We start from the raw sequence: 24599 nt of genomic DNA, 5'->3' as shown, positions 1-24599 counted from the left end.
CATTCCACCCACACACTGAGTGGGTTCTGTTCCAAGCGCTATGTTCCACCTGGTCACAGGGCAAGAACATAACTAAGGCTGCCCAGACCTTCCAGTTTTGCTCGTTGGAAAAGGGTTGCCCTGGTTAAGAATCCCCTCTTGAACCATCATCTTGGTTTCTACCTTTGAACAGTCCTGTATGCTTCCATTTGAATCCATCAGGCAACAACAGTGACAAACACAGCAAAATACCTCCTCAGTGGAAACAGGAATGTTAGAAAATAGTTACAGTATTACCTGGAATATTGCAGGATCTCAAACTTCAAGAATGCCATGCATATTCTAGAGTACTTCCCCAACAAGAGCTCCCCAATACTGGCCAATTTCCATAATTCACTGTCCCAGTAGTTAGACACCAAAGTACCAGGGGATATATGCATAATCAAGAATATGTAGATACAATCATGCGGTAAGAGTACTAAACATGAAGGTCCCAGAAAACAGATTCTGAATGGATTTGGTTAAATCCACAAAAGACCCACGACTTCCGTTTTCAGAAAGCACAGCCGGCATGCTTACTAAATGCAATGTAGAAAATCTGGGCTTGAAAGTCACAAACTGATTCTGCCATTTTGGATTCTTCTCCCGTACAGTATTCTGCCACTTACGCCAGAAGGGTAAGCATGAATTCAAGCAAAGAGAAACTGTATGTCATTATAGTAGAACATACTTATCTTGAAGATTCAGAAGGAAAAAAAAAAAAGAGAGAGAGAGACCATTTACATATTTTAGTGCCCATACAAAAGTGGAGATTTTAAGAAAAATTTTAATATAAGTGGGTTAAAAAAGATTTACTTTAAATGGCGTCAGATTTCGCCCTTCGCCCAAAGAAAATTTACGTTCTCATTTTCATAATTAGGAGGTAGACTGGGAAAGTTAAAGGTGATCCTGCTAAGATTTATTTTAAAATGGGCTTGCGTCTAATTTTGCTTTTCTAATATGTATAAAGAAGGCCCCCAAATCTTTTTTTCTTTACCCATAAAAATATTAAGAATGTCAAGTCTGGTGTTCCCTAGTTTTACCAAAAGAAATTCTGGGAAGTCTGAGGGACTTGTTTTGTAAACTCCAACGCCTACCTCAATGGGCAAGGGTGTTTAACACAGGCAACATAGTCATGTAATCCTGTTCATAAACTTAACAAGATCCATCTTAAAACTAGTTGTTGTTTCCCCCACTACTATTAGAAGGCTGTTCCAGAACCTCACTCCTGTAGTAACACTATACTTACTGTAAGATATACTGATAAACTAAGGCCCCATTCTGCAAACATTCACACACACAAGTAGTCCCATTGATTTCACTTTGTGTACAGGATCAGGACCCAATACTGTAGTAGTCTAGCAAATAAGTACTTAACTTTGGCAAATAAATAGTCCCACTGGCCTTCAATAGGACTCCTCATGGAGTTAATGTGTTTAACTGTTTTGCTGAACTGAGGCCCGACTTAATGCTGTAATTAAATGTTAAAACCCAATAAATGGCAGCACATTTTCCCTATTATTCTCAGTTATACTTAACCTGTAATATATTGTCTAAATTAGTGTCCTCAGTACTTTTCATATAAATAATGTTCATGGACTCTAACACACACAATACTACAGATACTTTACCCATGCAACTAAGACTGTAGAAAAAATGTGATTATGTAATTAAGGAATATTGTAATGCATCCTCACATGGAACAGAATGAAGGTTGCACGTGCATACTTTGCTGCAGTATTTCATGAACGTTTAGTGCTTTACCATGCAGCCTTAATGGTCTCAACTTATTTTTGGTATTGAATTACTAGGAGAGAAGGGGGCAGATATTTGTTTTTAAAAAGATGTTCTACAGAAGCTTCATCGAAGTGTTCTGTAATATATAATCTTTTTTTATTCCCATATGCTAGCTCAACAGCAACAGGGCCTAATGAAGACTATCCACCATCATACATAATATTAAAAAGCTGTTCTATAGAAGCTTCAGGCTGTATGACTTCCAAGTTTTGCTGGTTTCCAACGAATTGCAAACATTGCACTGAATTACCACAATCCAACTCCCACATAACAATCTTGTGCACCATACAGGATCCAGGGGAGCTCGTTTCCACTGTGCACTTTTCAAAATCAGTTGGAACCCTTTCTCAGCCCCTAAATTACCATACACAGTGTATGAAAGTTCTTGCTTCAGCCCTGACTCTAAGACCCCAATCCTGCATATATCTGCACACATACTTAAAGTTAAGTGCATGCTTAAGTGTCTGTAGGATCAGAGCCTAAATTGATTGGACTGTTCATTGTGAATCTAATTTAGTACACAAGCACATGCCACCAACCTTCTTTAGTGCACACTTAACAAAAAGTTAATGCACATGGTCAGAACCCAGTTCCAATTACCTAGAAAACAGTGAAATAAAAGTCTATATCCGCTGAAATAAGGCTGAGACTGCTCTTCAGTGGAAACTAATTTCATGCCAAATTTCAACTTCCAGCCTAATGCATTTAGGCAGTAGGATTGCCCAAAACATGTATTCCTTTCACACTCCTGTTTTACCCAGAGATTATAAGGCCAGAAGGAATCACTGTGATCAACAGGGCTGACCACCACCGCCCCACCGGCCAATATAAACACACCAAAGGACTTCCCTAAATTAATTCCTGTTTGAACTAGAGCATCTCTTTTAGAAAAAGACACAGTCTTGATTTAAAGATTTCCAGTAACTGCAAATCCACCACAACAATTATAAATTGTTCAAATGGTTACTCTTACTGTAATAAATGTGCACCATATTTTGTAGTCAGAATTTGTCTAGCCTCACTTTCAATCTTTGGATCTTGTTATACCTTTGTCTGCCAGAACGGAGAGCCCTTTGTCAAATATCTTCCCCTCATGTAGGTACTTACAGCCAGTGATAAAGTCATCCCTTAACCTTCTCTTTAATTGAACAAACAGATTGAGTATTGTTACATTAATTTAGATGGAATATATGAGCCCAAGCAGTTAAAGGTGTCAATATGACCCAATTACTGTCCGACATTAAGCAGTTTTAAACAAGCTTTGGTATACAGAGACATAAGCCTGCTTAGAATCATGGCAAACAGACCATTAAAAATCCTAACTTTTTATTAAAGATACAGAAAAGAAGGAAAACAGTCAAAGTATCTGAAATATAAAGCAGACTTTATATATATAAAATATATATATATTGAAATATAAAGAAGACTTTCATTTCAACATGCCCCCCTTGTTCCCTTTAGCCGGAGACTTTTTAAGAAGGAAAAAAATCCTTGTTTGACAATCTTTTAAGTGATATTAAAGATAGTAATAACTGTCCTTTTGGGGAAATAAGAATTTAGTAGAGATGAGCTAGAGCTCTTGTTATTGCTGTTGTTGTTAAAGTCCAATCCTGTTTCCTAAGATGACAAAACAAGAAACACACACAAAAAGGGAGAGAAAAAGAACAGCAAAGACAGAAGCTGCAGTTGTGTCTCTTGACTTTCACTTGCAGCCTTACTGCTGGAGAAACACAGGCACAGTACAGTCTTATCATGCACTCTCAGGCCTGGCAAACTCATACAAGCGTCAGGTTATTTAAGGCATCGGTTTTAGCTGCCTCTTGCTAGTCACAGGCTTATAGCAGTGTTGCAAAATATAAAGTCTTAGCAGACTAAGCCAGACTCTTTTTAGAGAGATGGAAAAAGAATAGTAAAAGAGAAGAAATCAGGTAGGGAAGGAAAAAGAACACGCAAGTGGGGGAAGGGTAAGAAAAAGTCTCACATCTCAGGTGGTATTTGGGATTTAGCCAAAGCCAGTGGAGGTAGCAATGTTATTTGGCTCCTTCTTCCTTGCCTGGTCTGGTCTGCTCAGGACATCTCTCTGAACCTTCTTCATCCTCATCGTGAGTCCAAGGAGACCAGAGGGAGGGAGGATAGCAGCCATGATAACGAAGCTCATTCCAGTAACCAATTTTTCTCCCAAATGCTTTCTTTAAGGACCCCAAAAGGGAATGATGGGTGGAATAGCCCATCCCCTCATTATTTTGTCCACCAATTACACCTAGTTTCATACACACCAATTCTGATTCACTGATTTCTGGTTCTACACTTCTCTTGTTACCAAGCATGATCTTAACACAGTCCTTGAGTCTTATCTTTTTTGTTTGGACTAATTCAGTCTGTCTCACTTTTGCACCTTTTCCCGTCAATATTTGTTACAGGTTATTGTGACATCTCATGAACTTAAACTGCTTATTACAGTTGAGCTAACAAGTAAAGTAAATTTGTAGGTCCAATTATCATAACAGTTCTTTGAGTAATAAGGTACGTTTTCCAATTCTTTCATCAACCTTGTCATGCTCAAAAAAACAGATGAAACATTCTTGCTCAACTTTACAAAACAACTCAGCCTCTAGACTAAGACAAAACATAGAAAGTTTTCAACCAACTGTAACAACTGAAAAGTCAGTTATAATGGAAAATGTTATGTGATTTTAACTAAGCGAATCGTGATCAGTACTCTGCTATAATTGAGCACTATTATTACTCTATTTGAAACTGCAGCTGGAAAGATCAAGACAAAGTAAGCTTCCACAGAAAGATCATTCATTATTATTAGTACTAAAATTCTGTATGAAATGTGTTTCCTCTCTCACTATGTGTTATTACAGCACCTAGAACAATAGGGGCTTCATGTCATTAGGGACTCTAAGTGCTACCACAATTCAAATAATAAATATGTATCAAATATCTAATCGCTATCATTTTCCTTGAATACTTTTACATTAATCTATGGATTTAATCCAGTTTGGGAGAATTTGATTTTCATTGAGTAGATGGAATAAAATATATTGTTATTACCTAAAATTTAGTGACCAATATATAAAAGTTTTAAAAAGTGTAAGAGGAAATTCTCCAGAGTAACAATATTTGAGGGAGTAGGAGTTAGTAAATACACATTTAAGGCTTGTCTACTCATGGTGCTATTCCGGATAACTACATATGTAGACACACTTATTCCAGAATAAGGGCATGGCTACACTGGAAACTCCGAAGCACTGTCGCGGGAGCACTCCCACAGCATGGTTTTGAAGTGTGAGTGTGGGTGCACGTGAGCACTGGGAGAGAGCTCTCTCAGTGCTCCTGGTAATCCACCTTCACAAGGGGATTAGCTCCGAGCAGCTGGGAGCAAGGCTTCCAGCACTTGGAGCCTGTCCACATTAGCGTTTTAAAGTGCTCAGACTTGCTGCGCTCAGAGGGGTGATTTTTCGCACCCCTGAGCCAGCAAGTTAGAGCGCTATAAAATGTAAGTGTAGACAAGCCCTTAGAGTGCCTTGTTCCTGTTTATCTTAGCCCAGTGGGTTAATAGCTGTTCCTGACTAACACCATCCTGGCCCCTATGGATGTAGAAGCCCTCTACACCAACATTCCACAGAAAGATGTACTACAAGCCGTCAAGAACACTATCCCCGATAATGTCACGGCTAACCTGATGGCTGAGCTTTGTGACTTTGTCCTTACCCATAACTATTTCACATTTGGAGACAATGTATATCTTCAAATCAGCAGCACTGCTATGGGTACCCGCATGGCCCCACAGTATGCCAAAATTTTTATGGCTGACTTAGAACAACGCTTCCTTAGCTCTTGTCCCCTAACGCCCCTACTCTACTTGCTCTATATTGATGACATCTTCATCATCTGGACCCTTGGAAAAGAAGCACTTGAGGAATTCCACCATGATTTCAACAATTTCCATCCCACCATCAACCTCAGCCTGGTCCAGTCCACACAAGAGATCCACTTCCTGGACACTACAGTGCTAATAAATGATGGTCACATAAACACCACCCTATACCGGAAAACCACTGACCGCTATTCCTACCTACATGCCTCCAGCTTTCACCCTGACCACACCACACGATCCATTGTCTACAGCCAAGCTCTGCAATACAACCGCATTTGCTCCAACCCCTCAGACAGAGACAAACACCTACAAGATCTCTATCAAGCATTCTTACAACTACAGTACCCACCTGCGGAAGTGAAGAAACAGATTGATAGAGCCAGAAGAGTTCCCAGAAGTCACCTACTACAGGACAGGCCTAACAAAGAAAACAACAGAACGCCACTAGCCGTCACCTTGAGCCCCCAACTAAAACCCCTCCAACGCATTATTAAGGATCTACAACCTATCCTGAAGGATGACCCAACACTCTCACAAATCTTGGGAGACAGGCCAGTCCTTGCCTACAGACAGCCCCCCAACCTGAAGCAAATACTCACCACATACCATACAACAGAACCACATACCATACAACAGAACCACTAACCCAGGAACCTATCCTTGCAACAAAGCCCGTTGCCAACTGTGCCCACATATCTATTCAGGGGACACCATCAAAGGGCCTAATTACATCAGCCACGCTATCAGAGGCTCGTTCACCTGCACATCCACCAATGTGATATATGCCATCATGTGCCAGCAATGCCCCTCTGCCATGTACATTGGTCAAACTGGACAGTCTCTACATAAAAGAATAAATGGACACAAATCAGATGTCAAGAATTATAACATTCATAAACCAGTCGGAGAACACTTCAATCTCTCTGGTCACGTGATTACAGACATGAAAGTTGCGATATTACAACAAAAAAACTTCAAAACCAGACTCCAGCGAGAGACTGTTGAATTGGAATTCATTTGCAAATTGGATACAATTAACTTAGGCTTGAATAGAGACTGGGAGTGGCTAAGTCATTATGCAAGGTATTTCCCCTTGTTTTTTCCTACTCCCCCCCCCCCCCCCCCCCCAGACGTTCTTGTTAAACCCTGGATTTGTGCTGGAAATGGCCCACCTTGATTATCATACACATTGTAAGGAGAGTGATCACTTTAGATAAGCTATTACCGGCAGGAGAGTGGGATGGGGGGAGAGAAAACCTTTTGTAGTGGTAAACACCCATTTTTTCATGGTTTGTGTGTATAAAAAGATCTTCTCTGCTTTCCACAGTATGCATCCGATGAAGTGAGCTGTAGCTCACGAAAGCTTATGCTCAAATAAATTGGTTAGTCTCTAAGGTGCCACAAGTACTCCTTTTCTTTTTGCGAATACAGACTAACATGGCTGTTACTCTGAATCCACATGTAGACAATTCCCTAGATCAAAGCTGTGGAACAGAGGAGTATATAAGCAGTCTGACATCAAAGCAAAGCAGTACACATCAGCGAGAGTCTGGAGGAGTAACTGGTTCGAAGACAGCGTAAAACAGATCCGTCATTTCTACTTTGTAACAAATTTTTAAAATTGTGGACATTAAAAATATTTATTTTAATAAACCTGAATATTTAAGGCATCATTACCCAAGAAAATTAAAATCATATCCTGAGGAGTCTAGATACAATGTGTTTTACCTCCTTCTGTCGTGCAACAAATCGAACCTTCCTGTAGTCATTTTCTTCATAAACCTGAAATACAAAATAAGTTGCATCTTAATTAGAAAGCAGTTACCATGACTAAGGGATACGAATATTTAAAATACAATAAAAATCTGCTGGCAGTTCAAAACAAAAGTGAAATTGGCTTTCTGGGCTTCAAGTTCATTGTCATCTCGAGGATGGGGATTGAGGATGGAGTTATCACTTCCCACAAAATATTTCAAATGGGCAAATGATACCATTTAGAACATAAGAACGGCCATACTGAGTCAGACTAATGGTCCATCTAGCCTTTCTATCGTCTGAAAGTGGCCAATGGCAGGTGCTTCAGTGGGAATGAATGGAATAGGCAATCATCGTCATCCACTCTGGCGATCAGAGGCTAGGGTCACCCAGAGTATGCGGTTGCATCCCTTACCACCTTAGCTAAAAAGACATTGATGGAACTATCATCCATCAATCTATCTAGTTCTTTTTTTAACCCCATTATAGTTTGGCCTTTACAACATACCCCTGGCAATGAGTTCCACAGGTCCTCCTTTACTTTCTCCACAACAGTCATGATTATAGACCACTATCAGATCCCCTCTTATAATCATCTCTTTTCCAAACTGAAAACTCCAAGTCTTTTTAATCTCTCCTCATATGGATGCTGTTCCATACCGTTAATCATTTTTGTTGCCTTTTTCTGTACTTTTTCTAATTCTAATATATCTTTTTTGAGAAGGTGGCAAAACTGCATGCAGTATTCAAGTTGTGGTCATATCATGGATTTATATAGTGACATTATGATATCTTCTGTCTTAATAGATCCCTGCTCTGATACAAAATTTATATCTGCATCCAATCCATAAACATGGTCCGTTCCAAGATCTCTTTAGGGAGTGGTAACTGGTAATTCAGACCCCATAATTTTGTATATATAGTTGGGGTTATGTTTTCCAATATGCATTTCTTTGCATTTATCAACATTGAATATCATCTGCCATTTTGTTTCCCAGTCACCCAATTTTGTGAAATCCCTTTGCAACTCTTTGTAGTCTGCTTTGGACTTAACTATCTTGAGTCTCATCTACAAATTTTGCCTCCTCACTGTCTGCCCCCTTTTCCAGATCATTTATTAATATATTGAACAGTACTGGTCCTAGTACAGATCCCTGGGAGACACCACTACTTACCTCTCTCCACTGTTAAAACTGACCATTTATTCCTACCCTTTGTTTTCTATCTTTCAACCAGTTACTGATCCATGAGAGGACCTTCCCTCTTATCCCATGACTGCCTACTTTGCTTAAGCGTCTTTGGTGAGGGACTTTATCAACGACTTTCTAAATGTCCTAGTACACGATATCTACTGGATCACCCTTGTCCGCATGTTTGTTGACCCCCTCAAAGAATTTTAATAGATTGGTGAGACATGATTTCCTCTTACAAAAACCCTGTTGACTCTTCCCCAACACAAGTTGATCTATGTGTCTGATAATTCTGTTCTTTATTATAGCGTCAACCAATTTGCCTGGTACTGAAGTTAGGCTTACTGGCCTGTAATTGCCAAGATCACCTCTGGAGCCTCTCTTAAACATTGGTGTCACATTAGCTATCCTTCAGTCATTTGGTACAGAAGCTGATTTAAATGACAAGTTACATAACACAGTTAGTAGTTCTGCAGTTTCATATTTCCTTCAGAACTCTTGGGTGAACATCACCTGGTCCTGGTAACTTACTGTTGTTTCAGGGTTTCAGCTAGCTAACGGCAGGTGTTCAGAGCAGGATCCACTGCCCACCCCCTTCACTGTACTCTTTTTAAAAAAAAATATCTCAGTCCTCAGAAACATCAGGGATGGCCACAGCTGGAGATGAGACACTGGTGGGCTAGGCCAGGGCTCTGAGGTGGCACAGAGCATTTTCTCTCTCAGGTGCTCACATGTTCAGGATCTAACCATATGTGAGGTCAGGAAGGAATTTTACCCCCAAGTCACACTCGCAATGACTCTAGGGGTTTCTGCCTCCTCTGCAGCACATGGGTGTGGGTCACTTGTCAGGATTATCAGATCATCACTTTCCTACTATTCTGTAGGCCTTGGGTCCTGGTATGCCTTGGTACCTCCTATTCTCTGTCTCTGGCACATAATAGCCTAGTCTCCTGTGAGCTGTAATACTTTAAATCCAACAACCAAAATTAGACCAGTGTGCTGGATGGTGTTGGTAGCCTGCAATTTACAGGTCAGATTAGGATGATCTAATGGTCCCTTCTGGCCTTAAACTCTATAACTATGACATTCCCCAAATAATCAACTCCTATTTTAAAATTAACTAGTTTGTTTCTATAATTAATACTACTCTCCAACTCTTTACTCTGCCCTACAAAAGTACCTGTGAAGTACTGTATGTATCTCACTTTATCATCACCTGGAGATACTAGATAAATTCTGCTTTGCAAGTACATTTTGAGGGACAACCAAAGCACTCAATTCTGCCTTTCTCTGACACTGCCGCAGTGAGTGGAAGGAAATGGAAACACTAAGCACAAGCCTTAGTTCTGACCAATCATTCTGGCAGAAGGGGCTCTGGGGATAACAAGCAGCTGTGACACTGCTGTCTGCTCTCAGAACGCTCATTGTCAAATTGACTACAGTCTGAGCAGGGTTAAAAACTAAATCTCCCATTAAGCAGGCTCCTCCTACACAGAGGACAGAGAGAAAAAGTGGCACAAATGTTACGCCTGTAGGATGCTTGTGATCATCATGACAATTTTAGCCTTCCTCTTCCCCTTCAAATTCAGTTTTCATTTAAATCTACACTATAATGAAAATTAATCTTAAAAAGTCTTCAAACCAGGGACTGGTCTCTTAGATTTGCTGTCAGAGTAGACAACTCCTTCAGTCAGTGAACCTCCTGTGTTTGCCACTAGAGAATCTCCTCTCTGCCCCACAGCCACACCCAGTACAGGGTTTACAATGGTGCCATCGTGCCAGGGCCAAACTTGGAAGGGGCCCATAACGACTACATGGGTACCCACAAAAGGTTAATCCAGCCCTAACCACAGCCTGGCAATGTGAAGAGTCAGCAACTTCCCAGCACCTGCTGAAAATGCTCAGCAGTCCAGGAAGCAGAGCATGCAGGCGCAACAGGGACTTGGTGTTACGGAGTATGCTGGGAGTTGTAGTTCGCACACTGCTGCGCTCCACCAGGGCCCTTGGACCTGCGCCGCCAGCTGCACGACTACTCCCAAAATGCCCCATGCCACACTGCCCCAGTTTAACTGCAGGTGGCAGTGGAGCAGACCAAAAAAAAAAAAAAAAAAATCCAAACCAAGGAAATGGCGCAGGGAGAAGGTTCCTGGTGCTGGGGGTGCTGATCCCCCCCATGCTCCCCACCCACATGGGGCACAGGGTGGAGGCTCCTGGCTCGGCCCTTCCCACTCCTGCGTCTCCCCTGCTTTGATGGGGCAGTGGGTAGCAGCAATGCTGTGACTCCCAGTGTGTGCCCCCCAGCACCCTCGCCCAGGTGACCCTGATGCCTGGCTAAGGGCTTCTGGGCACTGTCTCAACCCTGCAGCTTTGCGATGGGGGGGAGGAGAAGGGGGAGCCCTTGGGCACCATTGGGGGTGCTGGCTGCCACGCCCCCTGCCAGTGGGAATGCCCAGAAACATTTCCCTGCACTCCAGGGAGGGGAGGTGGTAGAGCACGGTTTGGGGGAAAGAAACGAGTCCGGGTGCAATGGAGGACCTGGCGGTGACTGGCGGGAGGGAGAGGGGGCAGAGAAAAGAGTCTGGGTTGAAGGTGGGGGTTGGCTCGGGAACGACAGTAGGAGGGAGGGAGGGAGGCAACAGCCCTGTGGTTGAAAGTGGGGGATGAGCCTAGGGGAATTCTGCCACCCAAAATTAAACATTCTGTGTACAATATTTTAAAATTCCGCAAAATTCTGCATATTTTATTTGTCAAAACAACACTACGTAATCACACCAGTTTCAATTATTTGGTAATTCATTTTGAAATACCTGTCAGCAACTATGTCTAACAATACAGACAAAAAAATTCCCGCAGGAGCAGAGAAAGAAACCCCTGTTTCTTTGCCCCCTCACTCAGCCCAGCTGGGGGGGGGGGGGGAGGGTCAGACATCCACACCCCCTACCACCCACAGAGCCCAGCCGCGGTACCCCCCCAGCCCAGACACTCATACCCCCCTCCTCCTCCACAGCCCAGCTATGGGGTGCCCCCCTAAACAGCCACACCCCCTGTTCCCCCAGAGCCCAGCTGCAGAGCTCCCCATGCCCAGACACTCACACTCTATTCCTCAGAACCTAGCGTGGGGCCCCCCCAGCCCAGATACCCGCACCCCCTACCCCTCAGAGCCCAGTCACAGGGGTCCCCCCAGTCCAGACACACACACTCCCTCCTCACCCAGAGCCCAGATGTGGAGCCTTCCTAGCCCAGGGACCCCCTACTGCCCAGAGCCCAACTGCAAGCACCCCTCCCCCTGCACCCTCCCCACCACCACCCTCCAGAGCCTAGGGATCCAGAGGAAGAAATAGCCTGATACTGGGTCCCAGGCTTCTGTGGAATTTCCTGCATGCTGCCTCCTTCCTCCAGGAACCCCCCTGCTGCTCCTCTCTCCCTCCTCCCCCCACAGTGTATAGTCCAGAAGCCCCTCGTGGCCACCAACAGCTCTGCAGCCCATTTCTGTGGGAGAAAAAGGAAATTCTGTGCACACAACATTAATTTCTGTGCAAATTCTGCATGTGCAGTGGTGCAGAATTACTACAGGAGTATACTGGCAGTATAAAGGAGATTGAGGAGAGCCCTTGTGTGAAGTGGGATTTAGTTGGGGGCAGGGAGGGGAGAACAGTATGATGGACAAGGGGGAGAGCCCAGGTGTGAAGGATGGGGGACTGGCTTGAGGCTGGATTCTGGTAGCCTTGGTGGTAAAGCATGTCTCTCTCAGTGGCCCTTTCTCCCTGCAAAAGATGGGCACCAACAATTTTCCTCCCCACACTCCACCCCAGTAACTTAACAGTTTCACTTGAAGTCATAAGAGATGGTGAGGCAAAGGGAGAAACAGGCTAAAGAAACTAACATTTAAAAAGGTTTTGTAAATATTATTGTACCAAAGTAGAAAATACAGCTTTCAAAAAATGTATTCATAAAACATAATTTTGGGTGGAGGCGGTGGGGAGATGCAGGTGCAATTCCACTGACTGGGCTTAATATGGCTCAAAAATGTGCTAATTAAACTTGTGTGCTCAGGCCCCAAGCAGGCCCTGAGTGTTTTAACAAAAAAAGAAAAAACAAACGAACAACCACTCCCACATAAATAAACCAAATTCAAGAGTACCCTGAGTATATCGATGTTAGCCCAATTTGTTCTCAACAGGCTGAGTGGAGGTATCAATACAGTGTGGCTTCAAATATCTTATTTTCTTTTTGAATAAATGTTTTCTCCGCATCCCAGCAGTACAGGGTTTACTATAGGGCCAATGATGCCGGGGTCATATTCAGAAGGGGCCCATAACGACTACATGGGGGCCCAAAATATGTTTGGTGCCAGACCCACAAAAGGTTAATAGAGCCCTGGCCATTCCCCATTCTACTCACCCCCACACAGTATTCTACTCTCCCCAGAAGTGTCCCCTTCCATCCATTTTCCAGTTACCTCCCCAAAATCTGCCCCTAGCTCCTTAGCAAACAATCCAGCTGGGGATCATCAGATGAGACTGCACTCTCATCACGTAATCCTCACATAATAATCCACTCAGCCACGCCTACTGTATATGTCCACGTACCAAACACTTGCAGTAGTTATCTTTAGTTCTGTGACACTCCTCAGTTGGTGAACCAGAGACAGGAGACAATTACTAGAGTTAAGGGGAAATCATACAGAGAGGGAGAGACATACTGTGAGGGCTGTAGTCTCAGTCACCAATCCACAACTGAATTATTATCCAGGGCCTGTAGAGAAAGTAAGGGAGGAATATAGAGAGGACCCATGGGGCATTGCTGGGGAGGAGAAATACTGTGAGGGGCTGTGAAGAGCATGGCAGTGAAAGTGCAATCTCACGTCTGGTCTACGCTACTATGGTAAATCGATCTAATTTGTGCAATTTCAGTTACGTGGCTACACTGCGCTGTGTCGACAGCAGAGCGTCTCCCATCCAGGCTATGTCTAAGCTATGGGGAGAGATTGATCTAAGTTATGCAAATTCAGCAAAGTGAATAACATAGCTGAAGTTGACATACTTAGATCTACCTGCTGTGTTGTCCACACTACATTACGCTCTCCTGTTGACTCCCCTTGCGCTTCTTGTTCAGGTAGAGTACAGAAGTCGAGGGGATCTTCACTAGACCTGCTAATTGATCGCTGATGCATCGATCACCCAGTAAGCATAGACAAGCCCTTGGGAAGGTGGAGTACACAAATCGATTGCAGAGTGCTCTCTCATTGATTTGGGGTGTCTTCACCAGACCCACTAAATCGACACTCACTGCAATGATTGCAGCACAGCTGATCCACCAGTAAGTGTAGACATGCCCTCAGCTGGTGAATTACATACATCAGCTGAGGGGCCTGCTAAAGAGAACAACACACACTTCCATTGATAAAAGCTAATTCTAGCGCAGGTGCAAGTATTATAGCAACAGGGAATCGCGAGCGTGGATGCCCTTAATCAAAAGCACAAACCGATTTGAACACTCCAACAAAGTAGACCTGATCACATATTTGTATTGAGCACAAACGCAGCAGCGCCCTGATCTGACTGGGGATTCTGGCTACCACAACACACCAGGTTAAAAGGGAGCGGAAGGGGCAGGGGAGTGACACCCTACCCCCAGGACATGCAAAGCACTAAAGACACAGGAAACCCAAATAGGAGAGCGGCGCAGGAGCCGCGCGCCCCGGAGCCGGCAAATAGCTCCCAACGCCGGGAAGCCCCCTGGCTTTTGTGCTGTGGCCGGGACCGCGTCCCTTGGGGCCACTCACCGACCCCACCCGGGGCGGCACAGCTCGGGGGAAGCCAGCAGCCCCAGCCCGCACAGTAACGTTACCTGTCCCGTGTGCGTCACGCTCTCGCCACTCGCAGACACGCGCGCGCCTTGGCCTCTCTGCGGGGGAGCGGCCGCCACCCGAAGTGGAGCGAGGCGCCTTAGCAACAACACTCCGCGGAAGGTCGAGCACGACGCTGCCATTTTGACTCCACCACGTGATCGAGCAGCCTGGTGCTGCCGCTGCACATGCGCAGCACGCTTTGCCCCGGAGGAGGTGCAGTTCAGCACGTGACACCGCAGTATGAGGCCCGCCCGCCCTCCCTGTGGGCTGCGCTGGGGTGGCGCAGGCGCGGACTCGCTTTGGTTGTGGCGCCAGGGCTCGGCTCGGGACAGCTGGCAGCGCCGCTCTCTTCACGTGACCCCGCCGATCCCGAGCCGCGCTCCTTGGTCCCCGCCGCCTCAGTCCCCGCTGCAACTGCTTCGGCGCTGGCGAGCGAAGGTGGGTGGCTCGGACGGGGGGCGATGCCGTTGCGGGGGCCTGGCCCGGGTTCGCCAGTTCCCTATCGGCGAGCGGGGCCCGCCTCGCACAGGCCGGGCTGTGTCCCGCTCATGGCAGCGCCGGGGTCAAGGGGCTTCCCTGCCCCGCTGTGAGCCGGGACAGCCCGGGTGCCTGCTTGGGCCCGTTCCCCGCGGCCGGCGGGGCGCGGTCTGTTGGTGGCTGCGCTGGTGGCCAGTGCGGTGGGGTCGCTAGGGCCCTGCCTGGGCGCGCCTGGGGCTCACTTGTTTCTTCTGCCGCAGGTGTGACAACATGGCGGCTCTGCTCGTGAAGACCCTACTGGCGGCTGCCGCCACCCCGCTGTGTTACCTGCGGCACGGCGCGCCCCCGCGCCTGCCCTTTTCTTCCCTGGGCTTCGGACACTTCCTAGCGGCCGCGCCAGCGTTGGTCGCCAAGAAGCGCAGCCTGGCAGGTCAGCCACTGCTTGCAAGCAGCCAGCTTCCAGTCGTACAGACGGTTATGGGGATGAAAACAAAAGGTGTAATCAAAAGGCGTTGTAAGGACTGTTTTATTGTTCGCAGACGTGGACGACTGTTTGTGTACTGTAAAACTCATCCCAGACACAAGCAACGACAGGCATAATTTCAGTTTTTTAATGCAAGCAAAACGCCTGTTCTTTGAAAATGTCCCTCAAAAGACTAGTAAGTTTCCGGAGGAAAATACTAAGTTAATTCTGCATATGAAATGGTGATCGCTGTAAAGATTGCATATAGTACCAGGATACACGTGAATGGCTACTGAGCTATGGATTTCTCACTAGCTGGTAGATTGATCTGTTTCTATAATAGCTATGGCCTGTAATCAGAAAAAGTGGTGTAAATGACTGTCATTATAGTAACTAGACTCTCAAAATAATATTTGTGTTTAGAACTTAAATTTACTTTGAGTTCCATGTATTTTTAATTCTTATTTTTGGTGTGATGCTATTTCAAACTAACATTTCATATATGATGCTCAATAATAAAATAGAAAAACAAATCCTCCAATGATGATGTTTTCTTACTTTCTCTAGTAAGCGTGGAGGTAATCATTAAAATGTTTGTAAATGAATATAATTTTTCCACCACTTAAGGGAATAGGCAATAGTGGAGCTACGTTTTCATTGTCTGTAAAGTTGTAAGGTATTTAATGCTAGTTACAGTTCAGAATCAAGATAAAATAATTATAGTAATTTGAAGTGGAACAGCCTGTAGTAAGTAGTGCAATAACAATGATAATTGTGCTACAACTACTTGTTGGTATATCATAAATGCTATCAATCAAAAGCCTAATTAAAAAAATTAAACAGGTATAAACGTAGTGTTTTACTTGGTTGTGTGATTTTGTCAATCCCTGTAACTGATATACACACAGTATTGGCATAACTTTCAGAGGTTTGACTTATTTTTTTACTAATACATTTATGCTGGTGTAACCCCTAGTGTGAAGACATCTTTAGCAATATAAATGTGCTTTGCAGTGGGGCAGCATTTTACTACTATAACTACAAGTGGTATTGTTAGAGCAGTAAAACTTTTGTGCATGGACAAAGCCTTAGTTTACGTAAGCTAGTCAAGTTTACGTATGAGTATGCAGATCTTCATCCACCAAAGATGGCAGTTGCTCACCATTACTAGCTAATGGTAAGTTAGTTTTTCTAAAAATCAGTATTAATTATATACCGTGTATACTCGTTCATTGGCCTGTTTGTTTATAAGCCGACCCCCCCAGATAGATAGGTAAAAATACTAAAAACTGTATGACCCTTTCATAAGCCGACCCTATATTTCAGGGGTGGCAAACTTTGGATCCCAGCCCATCAAGGTAAGCTGCTGATGGGGCAGGATGTTTTGTTTACCTGGAGCGTTCACAGGCACATAACCCCTCAGCTCCCAGTGGCCGTGGTTTGTTGTTCCCAGCCAATGGGAGCTGCGGGAAGTGGTGCTGCTTCCTGCAGCTCCCATTGGTTAGGAACGGCAGACCGCGGCCACTGGGAGCTGAGGGGCTCTGTGCCTGTGAACACTCCAGGTAAACAAAACGTCCCGACCTGCCAGTAGCTTACCCTGACTGAACAATAACTGAACAAATACGTATTCACTTTCAAAATTACAGTCACTGCGCGCCACTTCCTACAGTTCTCATTGGCCACAGGGAACTGAGGGGCTCCATGCCTGCAGATGCTCCAGGTAACAAAACAACAATGTATTAGATATTCAATTCAATGATTTCATATTAGAGTTTAAAATCATCAAATTTTGGTGTAGACCTGTTTATAAGCCGACCCCCGCTCTTTGATGCGTCGCTTTTTTATCAAAAATATTCGGCTTATGAAAGAGTATATACGGTATGCATCCATATAGTGAATATGAACTTTATGAATATAGGAATGGCCATACTGGTTCAGACCAATGGTCCATCTAGCCCAGTGTCCTGTCTTCCAACAGTGGCCAGTACCAGGTGCTTCAGAGGGAATGAGCAGAACAGGTAATTATCAAGCGATCCATTCCCTGTCACCAATTCCCAGCTTCTGGCAAACAGAGGCTATGGACACCATCCCTGCCCATCCTGGCTAATAGCCATTGATGGCCCTATTCTCTATGAACTTATCTAGTTCTTTTTTGAACTCCGTTATAGACTTAGCCTTCACAACATCTTCTGGCAAGGAGTTCCACAGGTTGACTGTGCGTTCTGTGGAAAAAATAATTCCTTTTATTTGTTTTAAACCTGCTCCCTATTAATTTCATTTGGTGACTCCTAGTTCTTGTGTTATGAGAAGGAGTAAATAACACTTCCTTATTTACTTTCTCCACACCAGTCATGATTTTATTTATCATATCTCCCCATAGTCATCTCTTTCCAAGCTGAAAAGTTCCAGTCTTACTAATCTCTTCTCATACGGAAGCCGTTTCATACTCCTAATAATTTTTCGGAACCTTTTTCACTTCCAATATATCTTTTTTGAGATGGGGTGATCACATGGGCATGCATTATTCAAGTTGTGGGCGTACCATGGGTTTATATAGAGGCAATACGATTATTTTCGGTCTTATTTTCTATCCCTTTCTTAATGGTTCCCAACATTCTGTTCACTTTTTTGACTGATGCTACACATTGAGAGGATGTTTCCAGAGAACGATCCACAGTCGCTCCAAGATCTTTCTTTAGTGGTAACAACTAATTTCGACCACATCATTTTATATGTATAGTTGGGATGTTTTCCAATGTGCATTACTTTGTTTTTATCAACATTGAATTTCATCTACCATTGTTGCCCAGGCAACTAGTTTTGAGAGAGCCTTTTGTAGCTCTTCACGGTCTGCCTGGGATTTAACTATCTTGAGTCGTTTTGTGTCATCTGTCTGCAAATTTTGCCACCTCACTGTTTACCCCTTTTTCCAGATCATTTATGAATATGTTGAATAGCACTGGTCCCAGTACAGACCCGTGGGGACACCATTATTTACATCTCTCCATTCTGAAAACTGACCATTTATTCCTACTATTTGTTTCCTATCTCTTAACCAGTTACCAATCCATGAGAGGACCTTCCCTCTTACCCCATAATAGCTTACTTTGCTTAAGAGCCTTAGATGTCCAGACTTTGACAAGGTCCCTCACCAAAGTACACTATATCCACTGGATCCCCCTTGTCCACATGCTTGTTGACCCCGTCAAAGAATTCTAATAGATTGGTGAGGCATGATTTCTCTTTACAAAAACCATCTTTCCCCAACAAATTGCGTTCATCTATGTGTCTGACAATTTTGGTTTTTTACTATAGTTTCAACCAGTTTGCCCGGAACTGAAGTCAGGCTTACCAGCCTGTAATTGCCGGGATCACCTCTGGATCCCTTTTTAAAAATTGGCATCACGTTAGCTATCATCCAGTCACTTGGTACAGAAGCTGATTTAAATGACAGTTAGTAGTCCTGCAATTTCACATTTGATTTCCTTCAGAACTCTTGGGTCAATACAATCTGGTCCTGGTGACTTATTACTGTTTAGTTTATCAATTTGCTCCAAAACCTCCTCTAATGACATCTCCATCTGGGACAGTTCCTCAGATTTGTCACCGAAAAAGAGTGGCTCAGGTTTGAGACTCTCCCTCAGCCGGGAAGACTGTTGCAAAGAATTAATTTAGTTTCTCCACAACGGCCTTATCGTCCTTGAGTGCTCCTTTAGCATCTTGATCGTCCAGTGGCCCCACTAGTTGTTTAGCAAGCTTCCTGCTTGTGATGTACCTCAAAAAAAAAAAAATAGCTATTTTTGAGTCTTTGGTTAGCTGTTCTTCAAATTTTTTTTGGCCTCCCTAACTATATTTTCACACTTCATTTGCCAAAGGTTATGCTCCTTTCTATTTTCCGCACTAGGATTTAACTTCCACTTTTTAAAGGATGCCTTTTTGCCTCACTGCTTCTTTTACTTTGTTGTTTAGCTATGGTGGCACTTTTGGTTCGCTTACTATGTTTTTTAATTTGAGATACACATTTAAGTTGAGCGTCCATTATGGTGTCTTCAGAAAGTTTCCATGCCACTTTTAAGGGTTTCACTTTTGGCACTGGACCTTTTAATTTCTGTTTAACTAACTTCCTCATTTTTGTGTAGTCCTTCTTTCTGAAATTAAATGCTACAGTGTTGGACTGCTGTGGTGTTTTCCCTGACACAGGGATGTTAAATTTAATTATATTCTGGTCACTATTACCAAGCAGTCCAGCTATATTCACCTCTTGGACCAGATCCTGTGCTCCACTTAGGACTAAATCAAGAGTTGCCTTTCCTCTTGTGTGTTCAGGACTAGCTGCTGATTGGAATAACAGAGACTTGGTGGGATAACACTCATTACTTGAGTACTGTCATGGATGGATATAAACTGTTCAGGCAGGGCAGAAAAGGAGGAGGAGTTGCATTGTATGTAAGAGAGCAGTATGACTGCTCAGAGCTCAGATATGAAACTACAGAAAAACCTGAGTCTCTGGATGAAGTTTAGAAGTATGAGCAACAAGGCTGATGTCGTGGTAGGAGTCTGATATAGACCACCGGACCAGGGGGATGAGGTGGACGAGGCTTTCTTCTGGCAACTAACGGAAGTTACTAGATCACAGGCCCTGGTTCTCATGGGAGACTTCAATCACCCTGATATCTGCTGGGAGAGCAATACAGCTGTGCACAGACAATCCAGGAAGTTTTTGGAAAGTGTAGGGGACAATTTCCTGGTGCAAATGCTGGAGGAACCAACTAGGGGCAGAGCTCTTCTTGACCTGCTGCTCACAAACCAGGAAGAATTAGCAGGGGAAGCAAAAGTGGATGGGAACCTGGGAGGCAGTGACCAGGAGATGGTCGAGTTCGGGATCCTCACAAAAGGAAGAAAGGACAGCAGCAGAATATGGACCCTGGACTTCAGAAAAGCAGACTTTGACTCCCTCAGGGAACTGATGGGCAGGATCCCCTGGGAGAATAACATGAGGGGGAAGGGAGTCCAGGAGAGCTGGCTGTATTTTAAAGAATCCTTATTGAGGTTGCAGGGACAAACCATCCCGATGTGGAGAAAGAATAGTAAATATGGCGGGTGACCACCTTGGCTTAACAGTAAAATCCTTGCTGATTGTAAACACAAAAAAGAAGCTCACAAGAAGTGGCAGATTGGACAAGTGACCAGGGAGGAGTATAAAAATATTGCTCAGGCATGCAGGAGTGAAATCAGGAAGGCCAAATCGCACCTGGAGTTGCAGCTAGCAAGGGATGTTAAGAGTAACAAGAAGGGTTTCTTAAGGTATGTTAGTAACAAGAAGAAAGTCAAGGAAAGTGTGGGCCCCTTACTGAATGAGGGAGGCAACCTAGTGACAGAGGATGTGGAAAAAGCTAATGTACTCAATACTTTTTTTGCCTCTGTCTTCACGAACAAGGTCAGCTCCCAGACTACTGCACTGGGCAGCACAGCATGGGGAGGAGGTGACCAGCCCTCTGTGGAGAAAGAAGTGGTTCAGGACTATTTAGAAAAGCTGGACGAGCATAAGTCCATGGGGCCAGATGCACTGCATCCGAGGGTGCTAAAGGAGTTGGCGGATTTGATTGCAGAGCTGTCATAAATATAAAGGGAAGGGTAAACCCCTTTGAAATCCCTCCTGGCCAGGGGAAAGCTCCTCTCACCTGTAAAGGGTTAAGAAGCTAAAGGTAACCTCGCTGGCACCTGACCAAAATGACCAATGAGGAGACAAGATACTTTCAAAAGCTGGGAGGAGGGAGAGGAACAAAGGGTCTGTGTCTGTCTATATTCCGTCTTGCCAGGGACAGAACAGGAATGGAGTCTTAGAACTTTTAGTAAGTAATCTAGCTAGGTATGTGTTAGATTATGATTTCTTTAAATGGCTGAGAAAAGAATTGTGCTGAATAGAATAACTATTTCTGTCTGTATATCTTTTTTGTAACTTAAGGTTTTGCCTAGAGGGGTTCTCTATGTTTTTGAATCTAATTACCCTGTAAGATATCTACCATCCTGATTTTACAGGGGGGATTTCTTTATTTCTATTTACTGCTATTTTTTATTAAAAGTCTTCTTGTAAAAAACTGAATGCTTTTTCATTGTTCTCAGATCCAAGGGTTTGGGTCTGTGGTCACCTATGCAAATTGGTGAGGCTTTTTATCCAACATTTCCCAGGAGAGGGGGGGGGTGCAAGTGTTGGGAGGATTGTTCATTGTTCTTAAGATCCAAGGGTCTGGGTCTGTAGTCACCTAGGCAAATTGGTGAGGCTTTTTACCAAACCTTGTCCAGGAAGTGGGGTGCAAGGTTTTGGGAAGTATTTTGGGGGGAAAGACGCGTCCAAACAGCTCTTCCCCAGTAACCAGTATTAGTTTGGTGGTGGTAGCAGCCATTCCAAGGATAACGGGTGTAATATTTTGTACCTTGGGGAAGTTTTGACCTAAGCTGGTAAAGATAAGCTTAGGAGGTTTTTCATGCAGGTCCCCACATCTGTACCCTAGAGTTCAGAGTGGGGGAGGAACCTTGACAAGAGCCATTGGCCATTATCTTTGAAAACTCATGGCGATCGGGAGAGGTCCCGGACAACTGGAAAAAGGCTAATGTAGTGCCCATCTTTAAAAAAGGGGAAGTATCTCGGGGAACTACAGGCCAGTCAGCCTCACCTCAGTCCCTGGAAAAATCATGGAGCAGGTCCTCAAGGAATCAATTCTGAAGTACTCAGAGGAGAGGAAAGTGATCAGGAACAGTCAACATGGATTCACCAAGGGCAAGTCATGCCTGACTAATCTAATTGCCTTCTGTGACGAGATAACTGGCTGTGGATGAGCGGAAAGCCGTGGATGTGTTGTGCCTTGACTTTAGCAAAGCTTTTGACACAGTCTCCCACAGTATTCTTGCCAGCAAGTTAAAGAAGTATTGGCTGGATGAATGAACTATAAGGTGGAGAGAAAGCTGGCTAGATCATCGACTCAACGGGTAGTGGGTCAATGGCTCCATGTCTAGTTGGCAGCCGATATCAAGCAGAGTGCCCAAGGGGTTGGTCCTCGGGCTGGTGTTGTTCAGTATCTTCATTAATGATCTGGGGGATGGCGTGGATTGCACCCTCAGCAAGTTTGCAGATGACACTAAACTGGGAGGAGTGGTAGATATGCTGGAGGATAGGGATAGGATACAGAGGGACCTAGACAAATGATAGGATTGGGCCAAAAGAAATTTGATGAGGTTCAACAAGGACAAGTGCAGAGTCCTGCACTTAGGATGGAAAAATCCCATGCACCGTTACAGATTAGGAACCGAATGGCTAGGCATCAGTTCTGCAGAAAAGGACCTAGGGGTTACAGTAGACGAGAAGCTGGATATGAGTCAACAGTGTGCCCTTTTGGGCTATATAAGTAGGGGCATTGGCAGCAGATCAAGGGATGTGATCATTCCCCTCTATTCAACATTGGTGAGGCCTCATCTGGAGTATTGTGTCCAGTTTTGGGCCCCACACTACAAGAAGGATGTGAAAAAATTGGAAAGCGTCCAGCGGAGGGTAACAAAAAATGATGAGGGGACTGGAACACAACTTATGAGACGAGGCTGAGGGAAGTGGGATTGTTTAGTCTGCGGAAGAGAAGAATGAGGGGCGATTTGTTAGCTGCTTTCAGCTACCTGAAAGGGCTTTCCAAAGAGGATGGATCTAGACTGTTCTCAGTGGTAGCAGAGGACAGAACGAGCAGTAATGGTCTCAAGTTGCAGTGGGGGAAGTTTAGGTTGGATATTAGGAAAAACTTTTTCATGAGGAGGGTGGTGAAGCACTGGAATGCGTTACCTAGGCAGGTGGTGGAATCTCCTTCCTTTTAAGTTTTTAAGATCGGGCTTGACAAAGCCCTGGCTAGGATGATTTAGGTGGGGATTGATCCTGCTTTGAGCAGAGAGTTGGACTAGATGACCTCCTGAGGTCCCTTCCAACTCTGATAGTCTATGATTCAATTTTAATCTCCCTGAGCATTTCACAATCACTATCACCATCCTGGTCAGGTGGTCGGTAATATAGCTCTACTGCTATATTCTGATCATTAAAGCATGGAATTACTATCTATTGAAATTCTGTGGTATAGTTTGGCTCATTTAAGATTTTTACTTCCTTTGATTCTACGCTTTCTTTCATATATAGTGCCACTCCCCCACCAGCGTGACCTGTTCTGTCCTTCAATATATTTTGTACCCTGGTAGTACTGTGTCCCATTGATTATTCTCATTCCATCAAGTTTCTGTTATCCCTATTCTATCAATATCCTTATTTAATATGAGGCACATCTTATTCGATCTTATTTTTTAGTATTTGTATTTAATCACTTGTCACTTTTTTGCTGTCTGCCATTACATGATGTAATTGAATGGGACTCTCTTTTTGTTTGACTGTTTCTCATCAGATCCTACCTGTATTTTATCATCTTCCATCCTCTCCTCCTTACTAGGACATAGAGAATCTCCATTAATAGATCCTCACATAAAAACAATGTTCCCTTTTTTTTTTTTTTTACATCCATGTACGGAATGAATTTTACATGCACCACTATGGAGCTGATGTGGGACGGGGATAGGGCCGAGGGGATTGGAGTGTGGGAGGGGGCTCAGGGCTGGGGGAGAGGGTAGGGGATGCGGGCTCTGGGGTGGGGTGGGAATGAGAGGGTTGGGGGCTGCAAAGAGGACTCCCCTCAACCCTCTTCCTACATCAGCGCTGGGGCCGGAGAGAGGCACCTTTCCCCACCTGCACAGCCCTTGATAGCCTGCCACACAGCTTAGAGAGCACTTACCCCTTAGGGATGTCTCTGTCTGAACCACATGCTCCTCTGCACTCGTTGGCTTCCGCCCAGCCCTTAGTTTAAAAACTACTGTACGACCTTTTTAATTTTAAGTGCCAGCAATTTGGTTCTATTTTGGTTTAGGTGGAGCCCATCCTCCCTGTATAGGTTCTCCCTTTCCCAAAAGTTTCCCCAGTTCCTAATAAATCTAAACTCCCTCCTCCCTACATCATCCTCTCATCCACGCATTGAGAGCCTGCATTTCTGCTTGTCTCAGTGGCCATGTGCGTGGAACTGAAGCATTTCAGGAATGCTACTATGGAGTTCCTGGACTTCAGTCTCTTACCTGGCAGCCTAAATT

General features: G+C 44.3%; 2 protein-coding genes across 2 annotated transcripts in view; one reads left to right on the top strand and one right to left on the bottom strand.

The window, feature by feature from the left end:
* The window catches only part of NDUFS6 (NADH:ubiquinone oxidoreductase subunit S6), a 33392-nt gene extending 18692 nt beyond the window's left edge, over window positions 1-14700 (bottom strand). Inside the window, exons 1-2 of the mRNA XM_048839483.1 lie at window positions 14497-14700; window positions 7430-7483 (exon numbers count right to left, since the gene is read on the bottom strand). Coding sequence (XP_048695440.1) covers window positions 7430-7483; window positions 14497-14637 — 195 coding nt within the window. The 5' untranslated portion in view covers window positions 14638-14700. The remainder of the gene's footprint in view (window positions 1-7429; window positions 7484-14496) is intronic.
* Window positions 14701-15244: 544 nt separating this feature from the next.
* MRPL36 (mitochondrial ribosomal protein L36) lies at window positions 15245-15574 on the top strand. The gene has a single exon (XM_048837221.1). The coding sequence runs from the start codon at window positions 15245-15247 to the stop codon at window positions 15572-15574; it is 330 nt and encodes a 109-aa protein (XP_048693178.1).
* Window positions 15575-24599: the final 9025 nt, after the last annotated feature.

This window comes from Caretta caretta, chromosome 2 (assembly GCF_965140235.1).
Source record: "Caretta caretta isolate rCarCar2 chromosome 2, rCarCar1.hap1, whole genome shotgun sequence".
Lineage (NCBI taxonomy): Eukaryota > Metazoa > Chordata > Testudines > Cheloniidae > Caretta > Caretta caretta.
The sequence above is the reverse complement of the archived record's forward strand: the minus strand, read 5'-3'. Positions and strand labels throughout refer to the sequence as shown.